The 20,008-nt window shown below is 43.0% G+C and overlaps 1 protein-coding gene across 2 annotated transcripts in view; it reads right to left on the bottom strand.

The window, feature by feature from the left end:
- Nucleotides 1–20,008, bottom strand: part of LOC120408967 (phospholysine phosphohistidine inorganic pyrophosphate phosphatase) — a 170,138-nt gene that overhangs the window by 44,463 nt on the left and 105,667 nt on the right. Inside the window, exon 7 of one of the 2 annotated variants that reach the window (XM_039546183.1) lies at nt 9,444–9,521. The exons of the other annotated variant lie outside the window; for it this stretch is intronic. Within the exon in view, the coding sequence (XP_039402117.1) occupies nt 9,444–9,521 (78 nt within the window). The remainder of the gene's footprint in view (nt 1–9,443; nt 9,522–20,008) is intronic. 2 annotated transcript variants of the gene reach the window in all.

The following is a 20,008-nucleotide window of genomic DNA, read 5'->3' as shown; positions in this document are numbered from 1 at the left end:
GAATAACTGAGATCAGAATCTGGTCCACGTTCCAAAAGAATGAATTACCCCCTCCCCCCACGTTCAGAGTCGCAGGACTGGAACTAAATAACAGCCACTGTTTATAATACTGAAATGGCATCACGAGAAATGACCGAGTTCTAGAGCTTCCCACAAATTTGGGTAAAAGAAACATCTCAGTTATAAAACATAAACCTCTCCAGTTTTATTGACAGAGATGGAAAGTATCAGATAATGAAAATTGCTAAATTCAGTCTCTGATTAGCAATTAAGCACTTATACAGGGGTAAGCCTCTGGGCAACAATGACCTTACCATTGATTTAGTATAAATCTTTCTCACATAAATTATCTGCCCCATGATTTCAGTGCTTCAATATGCCCTTGACAAAGGGGTTCTTGCAAAATTCTGTGCAGCAACTGGCAATGACTTCTCTTATTTGGAAAGCTGGCAGAAATCCAAATGACTATGGACTCTAAACTATTCCATTACTGAACCATATTACACTATTAAAAGCTGAGCTGCAGCATAGGGTATACAGATTGGCAAACTGTTATGTTCTTCATGGACTGTATTCCTGACCACGTGGTCCCACTGGTTCATGTAGTTTGTGCTTGTGTGTACAGGAGAGGCAACGAATGTGAACTCACGGCCAGATTCCAGTCTCACTTATGCCAGTGTAAATCTGAAAGAAATCCCTTGACTTTATTGATGATGAAGTCAATGGAGCTCCTTTGGATTTACACCAGTGCATCTGAGATAAGAATCTGTCCCTTTGACTTTAATTCAAATAGCATATGCTTCCTGTTTTTCAAGCATAAACAATGTGCATAGCTCATGAGTGGACTGCTTTCAACTTTTCAGCTTCTTTTGTATACCTTGGGCTTGATTCCAGTCTCTCTTATACCAGTGTAACTACACTGACCTCAACAGAGTCCCTCCTGATTTATACTGCTGAAAGTGAGATAAGAATCAAGCATTTTGAATATGAAAGGGATTTATATACAACCAAATACTTATTCATTTTACTGACCCATCATTCTCACTGAGAGCTGAGAAAATTCAAGCCTGATTCTACCAGGACTATCACTTCTCCCGTACATAGTGTTCTGTCTACAGACCTCTGAACATACGTGACACTATTTAGGAGTTGTTTCCCCTCCACCTCCTTCCATAAATATAAAAAGCTGCAATTGAAAGTCCAGGTCCTGGGAGGGAGTTCTGTTTTTTATCAGATGGTAATGATGAGTACATCATGAAATAATTTAATAGCTCTCATTAAATGCATTGCTGGATAGCAGGCTTGATTTATGAACAGTATGCCATGGTTATAAATAAGCTTAACTTTGCTTGTAACACAGCTGGTCAAGAAAATTAATGTTTTGTTTTCCATAACCTTTGTACTCTCCCTTCCTCTGCTACTATGGCAAAGCTCAAGGCGTGTAACATGATCATTCTCTGAAAGACAACATACATCTGAATGCTTCTTACAAGCAAAATGTACCATTAGGTATTCATCTTTCAAAAGAGGCAGGATGCACATCTTCCTTATATTTTCTCTTTTTAAAAACTGACTTACTTCCAGACCTGCCACTTCTGCACATATGCTGGTGGGTCACTAAAGCAGCATTTCCTGGCAAGTTCAGTACCACTAAAGACTGATATTTAGCTCTGGCATACTTTGAAATATTTTTATAACATTTCAGTAAAGGACTTGTCTCTATTTCTCCTTTTTTTTAGCGCAGGGGAGTGGAACAAAACACACTCCACACTGGATTTAATGTCCATCTTCCCAAACAAGAATAAAGGAAATAGGACACAGTTATGGTACAGTATAGTGGTCTGAGACACTTTTTAGTGCTTACATTCATTATGGTGCCTAATCCTAGGCACATACTTGCTCAGTTGGGTAATGTTTTTTCAATAGATCTTTTACTCACAGCACAAGGTGTGCATTGTACATGTAATTCAGCAAGGGGGGAAAATCTAACTTTCAGAGGTAGACAGACGTAGGTGGTGCTTAGAAGAGAGTAGATTTAAATATGGCTGAAGGGGATGACTGATCATATGGTTAACAGCTGGAATGTATGGACATGATAATTTTATAACCCCTGCAATTTCACTTACAGGCCTAAACAGTTGTATATTGTTGTTATGCAGCATTGCAAAAGTTGCTACATTCTACCTCAGAGGTAGCTGCATTTCAGTGAGGGGTGAAGTGACCTTAAATGCAAAGCTTGTAAAATGGTTTTGGAGCTTTTTAGATGAAAAGTACTGTGCAAAGAATTTATGAAATGATTATTACAAAAATAACCTGCTTGCTTATTCAATTAGATTCCCTATGCAAGTCAACTGGATAAAGTTCTATTTTTCACTTTCAATCCATATGATTATGTAGTGTTGCTGTGAACTACTCGACAGCACCAGAGCTGGCTGCATTTCAACAGTGTGGGAAGTGATTCTTGTATGTTATTATATTACTATTATTATGCCACCCACGGATACATTCCTACAAGAGCAGTAAATAATATAATCTTTTACAAATGTTTTTGTAAGAATGTATTTGTTTAAAGAACACAGAACTCAGAACAATATGGAAAACTGAATAACACTATATGAACTGCATTAAAGCTGAAGTACATGTAAGGAAACTCTTCTGCGTAAATAATAAATGTTCTGTGCGGAAGGTTACGAACATCGGTCCAGCAGGGGTGAGGCCTGAAGGGCATCACCATTCCAGAGGTCAGTCAGAGAGATGAGGGAAGAGGCCCTTTGGAAAAGAAGACCACTATACACAACAGCAATGGGGAGGGGAAGGAGGAAGGTGCATAACAGAACAGCAATGTGTGTGTGAAGCGGGGAAGGGTTAAAGCAGACTTCACCACACAACAGTGTTGGAGGGAAGGAAGGAACCTCACAGAAAACACAGTAATGGGGGCAAGAAGGCCCCAAGAAGTGAGAAGAAAGGAGGGCCCTCAGATACCTGAGCAAGGAAGGAAAGAAACCCCATAGTAACTATTACTTGGTGACATCTCACTACACAACACTTGGAGGGAGAAGGAAGGAGGCCACCGAGATGTTATGGTCACTGAGGGAGAAAAGAGACCTTTCCACAACACAGTGCCAGTAAGGGAAGAGAGAGCTCCCCACAACACTCTAGTGGTAAAGTAGGTGGCCCATACCTCCAAAGTGATTATATGAACAAAAGCAATTGGCCTAGAGAACAAGGTGTCAAGACTATTTGTTTTCCCACCACCTGGTTTGACCTTCCTTTGGTGGAGGGCTGCTGGGAGAGGGGTTTGATGGGAAAGAGTGGGGAGCAGTGGAATGCAGGAGGTGAAGAACTGTTTGAATAGGTCCTCTCTCTCCTGCTGCTCCTCAGATTGCATCTTGGTGCTTCCACAGTAGACTAGTTTTTCTACTTCATAGGGCACCCTGCTGAAGACCTGTGGCCTTCTTCTTGTTATGACTTTTTCCAACCCTTAAGCTGATCAGCCACTATGTCAAGGTTGCTTTATTATTTTTAAGCATGCAAATTTTGCACTATCTCACACATTAAGATCAGATACAGGTTCTAAATGCCTGGGTAGGTTTCATCAGTTCATGTTCCGTTTAGCAACCTCATCTCTCTCGGCAGACACTAAGATTTAAAACAACTGGCCAGATCCTCAGTTGATATAAATCTATGTAGCTATGTTGATTTACTCTGGCTGAGGGTGGACAGCTACGACTGTAAGATCTTTTGGGCAGAGATCATCTCATTGTTCTATATTTGCAAAGCAATTAACACCTGGTCCATGACTAGGGGCAGTGCTCCTAGGTGCTACAACAATACTAATAAATAATAATATATCAATTTACACCAGCCCAGGGTAGGTGCTGGGCTGATTTACACCCGCTGAGGAGCTGGTCAAATTCTATGAGAATTTGATTGGCTAGTTCCTGACTTTGCAGTGATTGAGCCCAAGTTCAGTGATTTAATATTTGAATCAAAACTTTTTGAATTCTGTGTTTCCCAAAAGGCAACATTATTATTGATGATATTTATGTTCCCTACAGTAATAATATTCTTCAGTAAATGAGAAACAGATGGAAACCTTGGAGTCATCCAGGCTCGATTAAAACGTGTCAGAGCAGAACTCAGAGTGGAAGGCCTAACAAATACACTATAATAATGGAGCTTTTTAAATCTGTGCTGTAGGCAGCACCATCTCTAGGAGAAAATTTCTAGAACCTGAGTGGTGGTGGGGGTTCCAAGTTTCCTCTCTCCAAGATTTCCAAATCAGGCAGAATCAGGCTATGCGTCAGAAGCTGATTGTTTTTCTAGTGATGGAAACTCAGCCTGGCCTGTGAAAATCAGTCTGTTTTGTGCACCATCACCAGTAACAAAGATTCTGCAATCAGACCTCAGCTGACAATTCTGGTGACAATGCATAAGTCAGGACAGAATGCAGCTCGCTTTCCCTGATTCAGCAGTGCTAAGGAGTAAAACTTGGTGTCTGTTAGTAATATGAGTACTTGTGACACAGAGAGCTATGATCTCCTCTCAGTCCTTGTGCAGAATCCAGTTGATAAGTGGGATTTTCAAGTGTATACGTTATTTCAGAGCACAAATCCCATTGACTTTCCCACCTGACACCAAGATGTGTTCAACAAGCAGGACCGATCCCAGGCTGTTGCCTACAGGGAATAGATAATAAGAAGGTGCCATTTTTATGTTTCTAACGTTTTAATGTGTCTTTGAGCCTGTCTGTAGTGTTGTAAAGAGGATGATTAGGAACTGAGAGAGCCAGTTTGATGCATGTGTATATACTCATATTTCACATACATTACAGCATCAAGACTTAAAATCAAACACGAAGATCCAATTTCCATTTAGTACTGCTCATCACAGTTTCTCTTGAAAATCATTCAGTGACTTCATCAGGGTCATTTCTACCTCTTTTACTACACACAGGAACCCCTTTTCTACTGACTTTATAATATTTATTTTCTGGTTGCAACCTAGATTTCAGGCTTACTTAGTCAATCATTTTTTGAATATGTACATAATATATTAAGTAACAAAATCACGTATGATGTGATCCTTGGAAGCTACCAGTCAAAACACGGGGAACGTGGAGAACAAAATGATTGTGAACACCATGTCTGAATACGGCGGGGAATTTGGAAATGGCTAATCCCTGTTAGGACTAACACTTTTTTTTTTTAAGTGTTACTCTACTATTAAACAAGCTCTTTTGTTTATATTACCATGACTGCAAAATATCTGCAATCGCCACTTAACCAGAGCTAGAAGCACAAAGTAGAACATTCTCGCCAACCATCTGGAACACTAAAGCATTCTACAGTGAATTGTTGTATTTTTATCCACCTAAGAGTTCGGTCCTGTATTCCTTAATCGGGCTACCCTCACATTAAAGTCAATGGGCCGCATACTGAAATCCTTATTCAGGTGTTACCCTGTGATAGCTCCTACAGTTCAGCTTCCTCCCTTGGTTGATAATGTTTTGCCTGAGCAAGAATTGAGTGAAAGCTAGGGAAGGACTTAAGGATTTGGCCCAGGAGGGACTGCAGGATCAGACCCTAGATTTTTATATACAGTCATAACGTTACTATTGCTGTGTGCATCTTTGAGGCATTAACTTAGTGCATGGACACCCAATTTGGATCAAAATCCTCCAGTGGTGACCCCTAGTTTTCTTACTTGGTTTGTCCACATTTGTAGAACCATGTCACCAAGAAATGTGAAGTAATAATATTTTGGCATGCACGTATCACTGATTTAAAAATCTGGAATTTAGTTATTAATCCAAAGAAATGGAGTACGGAAACAAGTAATACAGTAACTGTTGTATTATATCATTAGTACGTACTGGAATTGCTAATATAAAATAAACAAGGAATTTATTCCCCAACGGATATTGGGCTGTTGTAAATAAGATTCTGAAAACACTGTAATGATTACACACACCGAGAGAGCATATCTGTTAATTATGGATGGCTGTTTCTTTCTAGATGAACAGATTTCACATCTTTCCCCTTAAAATGATATATAAAAGAGGAAGACAATTCATCTCAATAGAACAAATTTATTCCTTCTTTATTGCCTCTGCAGTCAATGGATAGATTTGACCCAATGACTCTAGCTTGTCTTTCCTCCTGGTTCCCATCTCTATAATTAACTTTTACTGTAGTTTCTTGCTATTTATTTATGTAGAAAAGTATTAATATTGCTGCGATCATTAACTTTGTGGTTTCCATCAAGCTATCTGACTTCAGCTGATTCCATGGCTTGTGGATCATCTAAACTCTTTTTTTGGCACAAATTGATGACTATTTTCATCTCCCAAGACAAAATTCTCATTTTCTTTTTGATGACTCTGGTTTCTTACAAAACAACAGATTTTCCTAGGTGTGGCTGGCTGAACTGTCTACTGTTAAGGGTTGCCAGATGCTTCCCATTATAGGATCGTATTTACAATTGCTTATAACTTTGCCAAAATATAACCATGCAAAAACAACGAGGAGTCCGGTGGCACCTTAAAGACTAACAGATTTATTTGGGCATAAGCTTTTGTGGGTAAAACCCCACTTCTTCATATGCAACCATGCACATAACCATGCAGAAATTTTCCATGCCGGGTGTCTGAATGAGGCTGATTTTTTGGTTTAGTTGTTTCCAAGAACAAGGCTAGGAAAAAATATGTTGTGTTGCCCATGTTAAAAAATCCTGATAACCTTTTCTTTAAGAAATGTTAGTGACCTCAGGCTTTGAAAAAGGAACATGAAGTTTGGCCTGGATGTTTCTTTATTTTAGGTATGTATCTTTTGCTGTTCCTGTGAAAATCCACCCAAATTTAGCCAAATTATAAGCCTTTAAAAAAATCTCAGTTTGCACATGCTCAGTAGAGACTTAAGAGTTTAGCAGCTAAAATCTCCAAAGATTCCATCCTCATTGAGGCTCCATCCCCTCACAACTCCTAGTGCTGACCAGACTGAACATGCACTAGGCTCCAGTCCAGGGCTACAAGGGGGAAGCTGGACTTTCCCTGTACTGGCTATTGTGGGCCAGGCTGGGGCTGGGCACTGGAACTGAGCCTCTCTCTCCTGTGCTCTCACTTACCTGCCCCCCAGGAAAACGCCCAGGCAGCATACAAGAACAAGACATCTGATTTGAAAGCAGAGGGGACAAGAGACAGACCGAGAGGGAGGGAAAGGAGAAGATGGGGAGAAAGAGCCTAGTGAAACTGGGACTGGAGTGTCGGGGAAGAGAAACTTGACTGGGAGTAGCAGGACACTGGGAGCTGATTGGTTAAAGAGCCTGGGACGGGAAGCTGGGGGGGAGGAAAGGCGGTGACTGGCTGGGCAAGGAGACCAAGACTGGAAAGCAGGAGTGGGGAATGGAGGCTGGGACTGACAGGAAAGAAGACAGGGAATGGAGCCACTGAGGGAAATGAAGGCGGGTTCGTGGGAGCCAACTGTGAGGGAAATACTGCAACTGCACGTGGAGTTGGGGGAGGGGAAGAGACTGGGACTGGCTGGACCAAGAGACTGGCATTAGAAACCATTAGGGGACACTCAATCCAACTAACCGTTTGCTTTTAAAAAAAAAAGTTGCTCTATCTCCGCAGTCCGTTATGGGCAGGGAGCACTGATCCAAGAACATGCTCAGTCCTGCGGGGAAGGTAGCACCTCACAGCTTTGAACAGAAGCTACTCTAGTAGCTTGAGAAGCTAGTTATGGTGAGTTCCAGTGGAGACTCATCCAGTCAGAAGACAAGAGTGGTATGAAGCAGGTAGAATTGGTGGGCTCCTTAGGTTTCGACAGCTACACAGAGACAAATCCAGGGAAACAAAGGACTGCCTCTGCCACAGATTTCCTGTGTGACTTTGGGCAAGTCACTTAATCTCTCCTTGTCCTATTGAAGACACTGCGAGTTTTAGCACTGACTTCAACGGTATCAGGTCCACATCTGTAAAATAGGGATAACGGATGATTCTTTTCTCTCACTCTTTGTTTATCTATTTAGATTTTAAGTTCTTCATGTACAGTGCCTAAAAATTTTGGTTGGGGCCTGTTAGAACCACCACAATAAAAGGAAACAGCAATAATAATTCAGGGACCATGCGATATGGCTACAACAATGCAATTTGCATATTTTTCTACAGTACACAGTATATGGGCGAAATTCTGATTTCTTCTACCTGGGAGGAATTCCCTTTGACTTCTGTGAGAACTTAACCATTGCAGTGGGGGCAGAATTTAGTCCTGTGTGTATATGTTTCCTATATAAACAAAGCAGGAAGGAAAAAGGGTCTTAGACAACCATCAAAAGATGGTTTTGACCTTTTTAACACTGCTGCCAAGAATAAAACTGACAAAGCCTTAGATTCTGGGCTATCCCTGAGAGCTTATTCCTTCCTGCACTACCGCCAGATTCAATGCAGATTTGTTTGTTTGTTTGCACAGGAATGTATCTTATCCTCTTCTGTCACAAAAAGTTTAATTTAAAGTTGTATGGAAAAGGGAAGTCAGAACTGTCAATAAACTGTCCCTGACATGATCCGCCTATGATTGGCATCTAACCGCTGTATTGACACAGACAGGGGAGCCTAGTGGACAGAGTACTAGACAAAGTCAGAAGATCTGTTTTTTACCCCTGGCTCTACCACGGACTGACTGTGACTGGGTACAGATCAGCTATTCCATAACTCAGGTTCACAGAGTGTCAAATGAGACACTACTTGACTTCGGAAAGCACTTAGGGATTTACGAATGAAAAATGCTATTTAAGGGCTAAATATTTTTATCTAACTATGTTGCTCATTTTAGACCAAAATTTACCTTTGTCCCACTTGGACGGCATTATCATAGCTGAGTAGTAATTTAGAATATTGCTGTGAAGTGTTAGGATTATTATCTGTAGATGGGCAGTTTTGCTGATAATGGATATCTGCTGGCTGCTCAGACAGACCACTGCTTTAGTTGCCTTAATAAATGAATCGCAACAAATAACTACCTTGTAAAGAGTTAAAACTGTGTCTTAACTTCAGCTAATTTTCAAGCTTTTTTCAGTTAAAATAAATTATTCAGCAGTTCCCCCTTCACCATCATCATGTAGGCTACATTTCTAATAGTCCTTTCTGCTGAACATTCTCTGTCCTTACATCAGTCACACAGAGTCTGCAGGAAGAGAAAGCATGCACAGTATATACAACAAAGACAAGGCTGCTTTCTCTTAATTGCTATGACACGTGTTGCCCAAGGCAGAATGGAGATCAGTAGTGTCAATTACGTTACAAAAGAGTACAGCAAACAGAAATAATGCACTGACTTCTGAATCAGATGTAGCTGCCTATTTATTATCTAACAGAATCATTCGCCATAATTCACCTTCTACCCTCAGTAGTGTTAGGTCTCTTTCACTATCAACGAACTCACCAATTGGTGCAAGAAACATTCCAGGTCTCCAGTTCCACGAGATATAGAAACAGATTCTCCATCAAAGTTGAGAAGATGCTGTGAATAAATAACTGAACAATGAGGGGCCTCTGGCACATGCTCTTAGGAATCAAAAGAGCCAGAGAAAAAGAATCTCACACTGATCAGGCTGCAGCATTTAATAATACCCACCAATCTGCCTATTCATTGGTCTGTCCAAATGATGCACCAAATATGGAAAACAAATGCAAGAGAACCTGCTTAGCGTAAACTTGGAGGATACCAAAACTTAGTTTAACATGAAATACAACCTCCTGATTCAGTGCCTTGTAATGTCCAAACTGCAAGTCTGGTTGTTGTGAACTGCATGCTTAGAAGCATAAATCCAGTGGTCTGCTCGAGTACCTTGGCTGGGCACCGGGGATGAAGAATATTCCCCACTGGCTGTACAGTGGGATGGGGCTGCTCCATGGAGGCTCAAACAGTTTTTATGACCCTTTCACCCCCATGGAGTTGGGGTCGGGTAGCAGGACCAGAGGTTCTGTGCAACAGATGATTTTCTGACCCCCTTCCAGCTCTGCCCAGCCCTGGATTATGTAAAACCATGAGGCCTTGAAGAACTCATCTCCAGGCAAGTGATGCTCACTATTTCAAACCCATCCCTCCTCTCTTTGTGGGTTCTGTAGCCAGATGTCCCTCAGCACCCATGGAAGAGGGGGTAGGTTTGCTATACTGAAGCGGGTAAGAAAGAGATGGTGCTCCTATAAGAAAGGCCCGTCTTATAGCTGGAGAAAGAGGAAGTCATCCCTGAAGGAATCTGCCAGTGTGAAGGCAGGTGAGTTTTCTGCTGTTCTTGCTTTTGAGTAGAAGAGTTATTTGCACTCAAGTTTTTTTCCAAATGTGGCTTGCAACAGGGAGTTTTAACTGAAAAAGGGGAGGTGCTAACTGTACAGTAGCAGTAATACTAGCTGCAGCCCGAAGGATGGAGAAGGTACAAGGATGTGGGAGATCTTCAGTCTAGTCAACTAGGATCAGAATGCCAGCCTTGCAGATAACTAATGCCTCACAAGCAGAGCTCCTAGTGACTGAGAGCACAGGAGTCTTCTCTTTCCTTCAAGTGTTCCTGAGCAGCTGGGGCCTACTAGGAGCTGTTCTGCATTGCCAGCATGCAGAATGTTTTGGCCATAGCCCCTTCTCCTGGAACACCCTTTGTGCTGGGGGCAGCCAGGAGCAGGGGGCATAGAGCAAGAGGAATATTTAGGCCACCAGATCAGCACAAAGGAGATGAAGGAAGGTGCCAAGATCGGACTTGGATTAACACCTAAAATCTTGTTCATCCGCAAGGCAGCATGCTTTAAAGGTGATGGTGAGTGACAATATACCATTGAAGTGGAGGTATATGTTCTGGCTCGCTGTCATAACAAACCCAGCAAGGTAATTTTCATTCCACTTGAAAGAATATTGCTAAATGGGAAAACACTGTGGTCAATAAATAGCATTGCTGAAAATGAAATGGCTTGCAAATAGAATAGATTAACCCTTCAACTAAAAGCTAACATTAAGAAAACTCCGTTTAAAGTATCTTGAATCTTGTCTGCGGAAGACATATCATATAGCATGGGGAATGGCAGTATTAGCATCTGAATCTGGCCAGCAGAGCTGTGGTTTCTGTGACTGGGGCACATATTCACAGGAAATGGACTGACTCCACCAAACTCAATGATCAACAGAGAGTAAGTGTGTTTGGTCACTACCGAGTTGGGGCCTGGCCCTGCCAGCTATTGACACCCAGAGCTCAGCACCCTGCAGCTGTTCAGCAGCTTGCAGGATCGGGGCCTGAATGAGCATGGATTTGAACTAGTGACTTAAAACTGAAAAGTAATATTGTTTGTTGCTGAGAGCAGGGAGTAGCAGTACTGACAGTGCTGCAGTGAGGACTACAAGTATGTGAACTGCAGCATGCACCAAAAGGTTGCGCAGCACTCTGTCTGCCCCCATGTGGACGCTGCTGGTGTGAACTAAAAGGTACCTAGTTCATGTAGTCCTGTCTGAAGAGGACTTTGCAGTATAGACGTAACCTGAGTTACAATCTGAACTCTGTCACCTTTGATGAGACACTTCACTTTTATGTGCCTTCATTTCCCCCTCCATAAAATGGGGATAATTCAACTTACCTGCTGCAGACAAGCTTTAATCTATCAATATTTCATATTTGATTTAGAGCAGAATTAATGTTAAAAGAGAAATGTGAGAGTCGTGTCTCCTTAACCTGCAAATGTAAGGCAGAAAATAAATTAATCTTCTTTGGCCAGGGACAGTATACTTTGGAAAGAAGGTTAATTAGTCTCAAAAAGACTTCCTCCAACAAGAACTAATCATGTGGAGTTGGGGGAGGGGAGAATACAAATATGGGCTGAATGTCAGCTGCTGTGTAGATCTACCTTCAAATGAACATTTCAAGAAATAAAGATAATGGAAAAACATGAAGTCAGTCTGTTTACCCAGGGACAATATTATAATAGTGATTATCTTTACAACATATAGTGGACATTTCATAAAAATCTGTCACATACCTGAGAAGGCCCATGTGTGTAAATATAGGTGCCTAGGATATGATGAAACTTTGCCACTCCAAAGTATCACAATATCTGGTGATACCCAAGACACTTGAAAGAGGTAAGCAGTGAGAGGGCAGGCAGTGCAGCCTAGTAGGTAGGCACTGGATTGAGACTCAAGAAATCTGGGTTCTAGTCCTGGCTTTGCCACTGGCCTGCTGGGTGATCTTGGGCAAGTCACTTTGCTTCCCTGTGCCTCAATTTCCCCCACTGTAAAATGGGGATACTGATACTGACCTCCTTTCTACTGATGAAAAACACTATATGGGAGCTAGACATTACAATACTACCAGAAGGAAAGATGCTGCCTCAGTGACAGGGAAGAGAAAGGATACATGCTCTAGAAATGTAACAAATTGCTTAATGCACTGTAACAACAGGAGTTGTATTTCCCTAGATGAACTTCTGCCAAGTATAGGACTAGGTATGTTGTAAGTCACTGCAGTAGTGAAATCTCCCCAGGAAGGGACCTCTTGTGAGAGACAGATTGCAGAACAGGAAACAGTACTTCTCCTCGAGCATTCACTGGGGGCAACCCCTTCTGCAGTGCTCTCCAGTTCTGGCTGCAATCAGTAGGGGCTAAATGAGGGTGTTGTCATGAATCACATGTTAGTTTTCCATGAGTCAGCATGGGGGTGATGAAAACATGTGAATGCATGTGAGAAAGCTAGTTGTATGAACTGTGAGATGCTGGGATGTGAAGGACATGGAGCAACCAGCATTCTACTAAAAACTAGTACATGAGTCAGCCTGCACGTGGGTGTGCGTGGGTGCAAACAAATACAAATGCAGACATGTGAAAATGTCCTAGCTGACATGACACATACGATACACGTGTGCTCAGATCTAATCAGGGCAGGGGGAAAGCCAGTTAGCCATGAGAAGAAGGAAGAATGAGATCCAGAGCTGACACTACTTCATGCAGATGTCATGAGAGTTCCTTCATTAATGGGTGAAATGTATCCCAGCAGAGGGATGTCACAAGTGCTAAGCACCACTTACTGCCTATTTTGAGGGCTTAAATGGGTCTTCTGTAGAGGAGTGAATTTCACCCTTCTGCTTGTAAAGCTGTTTGAGATCCTTGCATGAGAGACACTAGAAGCACCAAGTGTTATTACTATTATTAAGATTATTCTATTACTGGTCCCCCGAGTCACCCAGCCCCCTCCTAACTGCTCTGTGAAAAGGCTAAAATGCCAAAGTTATCATCCTGGCAGGAAGTCCAGCAATGTAAAAATAATACCCAGTCCGGGCAAACAAACAAAATAACCCACAACCCTTTGAAGACTGGCTTGAAAAGCAAATGATATATTGCTTACAAACAACTTGGCTCATAAATCAGAAGCTACACAACACATAGGGCTCCTTTCAGAGTGCTGTTCCCCTGCTTAGCTGAGTTGATGCAGGTCAACTCTTAGCTGTACTACTTACTTCTTCAAAGGCTGAAGAAAGTAGCAAGTATTTTTCAGTCCCGCTCAATGCTAACCTGGGCACTGAAGACAAAAACAAACAAAACCCAACAACAACAACTAGAGTTTCACCAAATGCAAGGGCCTTATCAATGTTTAAGGCAAGACTAATGCAGAGCAATGTGTTTTGTTTGGAAACACCCTGGCAGTGTTTGCATTAAGAATGCATGGTCTCTAATACGGAACATGTGTTTGGTGAGGATAATAAAACTCCTGAGCTGGGATGTCAGGAGAGCTGAGCAACCTCCTCCTTTCTGCTGCCTGGAAACTGCTTTATAGTTTATTACTTTAAGTGACAGAACATGATAAAACAGGTGGGGCTGGCACATTAGGATGTTTCGCACCAGCCATCTGTCCAGAGAATGTACACATCAAGAGGAAAAATGTGTGAAAACCACCAGCAGTAATGCAGGCAGGATTCTTAAACATCAGGAAAACTGGGGCCTGGTGCAAAGCCCATTGAAATCACTTAGAGGCTTTTCTTTGACTTCAGTAGGCTTTGGATAAGGCCCTAGATTTCTCTCAAACAAAACTACCTATAAATTAGTTTTCTTATTAATGTTCAGGATTAGACAGTGCAACACGTGACAGCATGCACATAATGTGCAGAAGCGCAGAAAAAGCCTGGGAGCTTTGCTCAGGGAGTCCTGCAGACTTTTTTGTGGGGGTGCGGGGGAAATCTGTTTGAGACCTTAGGCTAGAGAGGGACAGTCTGTTCATGCAGAAGTTGGGCATGACTCTAAGGCCTGGTCTATACTTAAACTTAGTTCAACCTAACCCCAACTGTAGATGCAGCAAGGTCAACAGAAGAGTTCTGTAGCACTGTAGTGTAGTCACTTACTACAGCGACGGAAGGTGTTTTGCCTTTGCCATAGTAAATCCAGCTCCTTGAGAGGCGGTAGCGAGGTTGACGGAAGAATTCTTCAATCAATCTCGCTGCACCTACAGTGAGGGTTAGGCTGACCTAATTACATTGCACAGGGCATGAAATGTTTCACAGGCTTGAGCAATAGCTAGATTAATCTAAGTTTTAGGTGTGGACCAGGCCCAGGGGTGAAAGTAACTCCAGACACTTACTGGTACGGGGCAGGACCTTGGGTGGAAGGGGCGGAGCTGGGGGTCAGCATCCCCCAGCCAGCCCTTCCAGGCCACCTGGCCCCACTGCCCGGGGCTCTAATGGTGATTTAAAGGGCCCGGGGCTCCGGACGCCGCTGCTGCGGTAGCGGCGTCCGGAGCCCCAGGCTCTTTTAAATCACCAGCCCTGGGGCAGCTGCTCCCTTTGTCCGTTGGCGGCCGAGGGGGGGCAAAAGGGGCAGGGACGTTAAAGTGCTGCAGGGTCCTTAGTCACGACAGTGCTTTAATGTTGCCATCGGCGGTCCTACCAGCAGGGCCACCAACAGAGGAGGGGGGCAGCAACGTTAAAACGCTTTCGTACCAGCAGGGCTGCTGATGCGGGGGGTAGGGGGGAGGTACTGGCTCACTTTCACCCCTGACCAGGCCTAAGGTCAACTGCTCTACTGCAACCCTCAACTAGACCTACCTGACTGCCAGTTCTGAGAGAACAGCCAATATCCCCAGTGAAAGATATTACTTCGCCCACCTTGTCTCTCTAGCCATTCCCCTGGGCAGTTCTCCTGTCCTGCTTAAGTGGGATCATATAGAGAGCACTGGAGCTAGTTTTGTGTTCTCTCTGATTTACAAGTACTAAATACAGACCTATATTACTCTCCAGTGATTTCTTTTTAAATTTATGTGACATCTGCAACTAAAGAATTGCTCTTAGTTTAGCTGCAGTGCTTTGAATAAGCTTTAAAATCAGTCATAGCTAAACTACTGTATACAGGACAGCTTTCTAAATGTAGCCTTTATTATTATTATATGAAAAGCAGCCTGATCTGTTTCAAATCTAACATTTATTAGCTGCTTATGCAGCTGGAAGTGTGGTCATTTCCTAGGATCACTGACCTACTTGGGCAGAAAGAGATTCCAATACTCTCTGTTTTGCCTAGAAACTGGAAATGCTCTTAAAGTACCAAAAAGCACGCTCGATAAGATTTAGCACCATCCCATTAATTTAGTTACTCTCACTGCAGACAATATCTATCTACTGTACTTATATGGCCCCTATCACCAGAGATCTGAGCACCTCACAGTCTTGAAGGCATTTATCCACACAGCATTCCTGTGAGAAAGAACAGTGCTATTCCCCTCTTTTACCGGGGGGGGGGGGAAACTGAGGCACAAAGAGGCTACATGAATTACTCAAGGTCACAGGGAGTCTGCCATAGAGCAGGGAATTGAACCCAGGCTCCTGCCTGGATGATGCTTCCTTCTCTGTATTATTACCTTTGTAGACTGGAAAACTGGCATACCTAGGGTGGTTCCACTTATGGCAAATCCTTTCTGATACAGCAGTACACCTCTACCCCGATATAAGGCGACCCGATATAACACAAATTCGGATATAATGTGGTAAAGCAGCGCTCTCGGGGGGCGGGGTTGCGCGCTCCGGCAGATCAAAGCAAGTTTGATAGAACGCGGTTTCACCTATACCGCGGTAAGATTTTATGGCTCCCGAGGACAGCGTTCTATCAAGGTAGAGGTGTATTTAACGCAAGTGTATAATCCACGGGGCTGAGCCTCAACTATTCCCAGGTTTTCAAGGGGTTAATGTAACCCTGGCATAGAGAACTTGTTTACTGAGTGAATTAGAGATGGACAGTTTGCTGAGAACATGTTGATCAATATCTTCCAACTGCCAGCTTAATCAGGATTAAGGGAAGGCCTGTTAATTTTTGTCTTTTCCAACATTTGGTGACCATGTAAAAATGTTTCTTCTATCTACACATAAATTAATCTTGATATTGGCTCGCTGGACGTTTTAGCAGCAGTTCTATTTTAAAAGCCCATGACTAGTAAGCTGGCTTCAATTAAAACGTTTGCTTTCCAGAGAGTGGCTCACAGAAGACTCAAAGAGGTGATCACTAGAATGGTTACTATGGAGTTCAGGCTGAGGCAGGCAGCCTCTGCTCAGCCCCTAGCCTGAGGCACTCATTGTTTTCTCAGAAGTTTCTCCTCTGGGATGGAAATTGTTGTGTTTGTTCAAAGCCCAAAGTTAAATTTTATGGGGAAAATCTGCTGAGCCACATTTGAATTCTCCATGTGTGAAAACAAAATAGATTTTGTGCTCTGGAAACATCCGCTTTGTTGGCGAGAAAGGGGAGAGGGGCTGATAACTCCAAACTGGCTCTCCCCCACCCCGACTTCAGACTTGGTGTTTACATAGCCCTCAGTGGGCTCGTAAGGCAATACCAGTACAATAATGCCTGAGGGGTAAAACACTTCCTGTGATACTGCCAGAAGCAGCACAATCTCAAAACAGGTTTTAATCCTCAGGCAATATTTTACTGCTAATGAGACAAATCCTGCATCCCTGTAGCATCCAACACTCCCCGTGATTTTAGAAACACATTCAGTACACGAATTTCACCACACACGTTACTTCATCTGTACTGAATATATAAATATATACATCTATACAGCATTACTGGAATGCACCCACATCTGGGGAGGAGGCAGCAGTCAGCCATATAACATAACACAATACAGTGTGTGGATGTGTGTGTGTGCACACTGAAATATTATCATTTGGATCACACTGGGATCAAGCTTCCTGTCTCAGAAGTGAAGGATTCTTGCAGTACCCTATGCAAATTAACAGGTACAGTGGAAGAACAGTAGTGAAAGGCCAGATTCTGACCCCTTTACTCACCCTGAATTATACCTTATTCACTTCACAGAGACTAGCTGTAGAGGAAAGGGCTACTCACCATGCACAAGGGGGTCAGAATCTGGCCACAGGAAACACACTTAATCATAGTTTAAATCATTCATAAAAGTAAAGCTAAATCCTTTTTCTTTGTAATGTTCCCTTCCAGTGTAAAGGCACCAGGAACTGCCCCAAAGAAAGACCAAGAAGACAGAACTGGGCATTCCTTCCAAGCCTCTTCTGGAATCACATTTAGCAGAGGACCCCTAATTTGTTGAAAAAGCATGTAAAAGTATGTAGCCAGAGTTGTTTTCAGGTTGGATATAATTTGGCTTTTTAAGACCTCTGGGCTCTCATTTAGCTGTAGGAATAAAACCTTGTAAATCCTAAATAAAAAGCCAGTTCCTACATAAAAGTTCAGGATTGAATGGATTCCAGAAGAGCAGCTGATGAACGGTGCTTGTTAAGCCAAAGCGCTCCTCTACGGGAATTAATGCCAAAGGGAGAGAAGGCCTTGCAACCACACGCCAGAAATATCCTGCTCCTGAGGGTGGATGCAAGCACTTAACCCTATTCTAATGACTTGCATTGACCTTTAAAAACCAAATCCTGGTCTCAACCTGCAGCCCAAGTCCACAGGCTGTGCTCTTGGGATCTCCACGTGGGTGTGAAATGGTTGCAACCTAGTTGCAACTGCAGCTCCAAGGGCCTATATGTCTGGTGCCTGGGCTCTAGGACCCTGCGAAGTGGGAGGGTCCTCCAGTCCAGAAGTCTACACTGCAGTTAAACAGCCCTGCAGCCCGTGCCCGGCAAGCCTGAGTCAGCTGGCACAGGCCAGCTTCGGGGTTCTAACTGCAGTGTAGACATACTCGTCGTATGTGCGCATGCACCCACACACCTTTAGAAAACGGTTACACTGAGCAAGTATTACCCCTTTGAATAATTAAGGTCATGATATAAAAAATACACTTACTACTGCATAATTAAAAAATGCCTCTGCGCCTATAATGCATGTTGCCCTTGATCATTTGAAAGCAAGAGAGAACAAAATCATTAAGAGCTAAATTATTCTAGTAGCCTATTATCATAGTGTAATCTTATTAGGAAAAATTCATGCTGGTATAGCCTCTTATCTTCTCCACTTACAGATGAGCCATGTGGCTTACCTCTGAGTGCACAAAGATAATGAAATTACAGTGAATTATGCAGTCCACATATGGAAAAAGGAATATAATTCTGACCCTTTAGGGAAGGGTGCAGATTTTTCATAGGGACGGGAAAGCATCTTTACTCAGTTACCATGTACAAAGGACTATTCATTGTTATTTGTAGACCAACACAATTTTGAAAAATCATTTAGGGCTTCTATTGTAATGCTAAAACGGAAAGTTTACTGCAACAAAACAACCAGTACTACAATACTACGTCCAGTCTGCCACTGACGCGATGGAAGACATTATGCATAACACTTAGGGCTGGATTTTTAGAACTGCGCATACATTAGTGCACATATCATGCTATCAACGATCATGGTAACCGCATGTTCCCGTAACTTTTGTACGCACAGTTTTTGTGACTGCAAGTGCAATCCCAATAACAAATTATGCTCCTTGTATTTTTTTTTCCATTGGCCACTCCATAGCCTGGTTCCTGACAGCTGGAACAACAAGGAACCTGCTGATGACTGGATTGCCACGGGCTGCCTATTTGCAAATGGCAGTGTAATCAACCCCACTTGGTCTGTTGATGCAGTTTAAACCCAAGATACTCATGAACTTCTACTGTTTGAGCTAAAGGACTAAGTCCCCTAGCTGGCAGCTGTAGCAGACTCATCCATCTGTTATTTAGACCAATCATTAAAGGGGGACAAAGGCCTAAGCTCTTCTAATGTGGGTTATGCTTTGACACCAAGGAGGAGCGGGGAATGGAAAAGGAGATTTCAGGGAAACACTGGCAGCTCTGGAGTCTCCTTTTAGCTGTGGAGAAATTAAGGGGATGAAGAACTCACAGGCCTCCAGGGCACAACTGAGGAAGAGGCACCAGAGAGGGATGTAAGCAGAAAGCGGGGAGCACACAGCTGAAGATACCAGTGGGTTTAAGCCTGGCCCTAGACCTCTATCATCCACTGAGGGACCAGCATGCATATCTCCCCTGGTCAAATGCAGCAAAGCCCTTATGCTCCTAGGTGGGATTCTAAAGAGACTCCTGCAGTCTCATCCAGGAAAAGGCCTCAGTTTAACCAATATACTTAGCAAATGTTCAGCATTGTAAAGGAGGGAGGGATAGAGAAGGTAAAACACCTCATTAATCCCTCTGGGCTTAAGTCTCCCCACATGTGCAAGGGAGATAATCGTATTCACTTAGTCACAGAGGGGCTGCTGATCGACCACGTGGCCAAAGGGCTTTATGACCATCGGAGGAAAGGGAAAATTATGGTGTGACTTTGGCCAAGTCACTTCTCCTCTCTGGGCCTGTTGTTTGAAAAGTGGAGCCCCCATTTGTACGTCTACTTGTTGCACGTAGGTGCCCAAATCAAGGATCTGTATACAGAGATCGCTAGGTTGGCACCTCCTGTAGCTGGCTACATGTGCAAACAAATCCTCTGTTCACACACATGCATGCAGTAAGTAGGCATGGAAAATTAGAGGTGGACTTCAGAACCCAATGACATTGCTCTATGAAAGTCAGCCCATCTGTGACCCAGTTCTCCTG

The sequence above is a fragment of the Mauremys reevesii genome, linkage group 7, assembly GCF_016161935.1.
Source record: "Mauremys reevesii isolate NIE-2019 linkage group 7, ASM1616193v1, whole genome shotgun sequence".
Lineage (NCBI taxonomy): Eukaryota > Metazoa > Chordata > Testudines > Geoemydidae > Mauremys > Mauremys reevesii.
The sequence above is the reverse complement of the archived record's forward strand: the minus strand, read 5'-3'. Positions and strand labels throughout refer to the sequence as shown.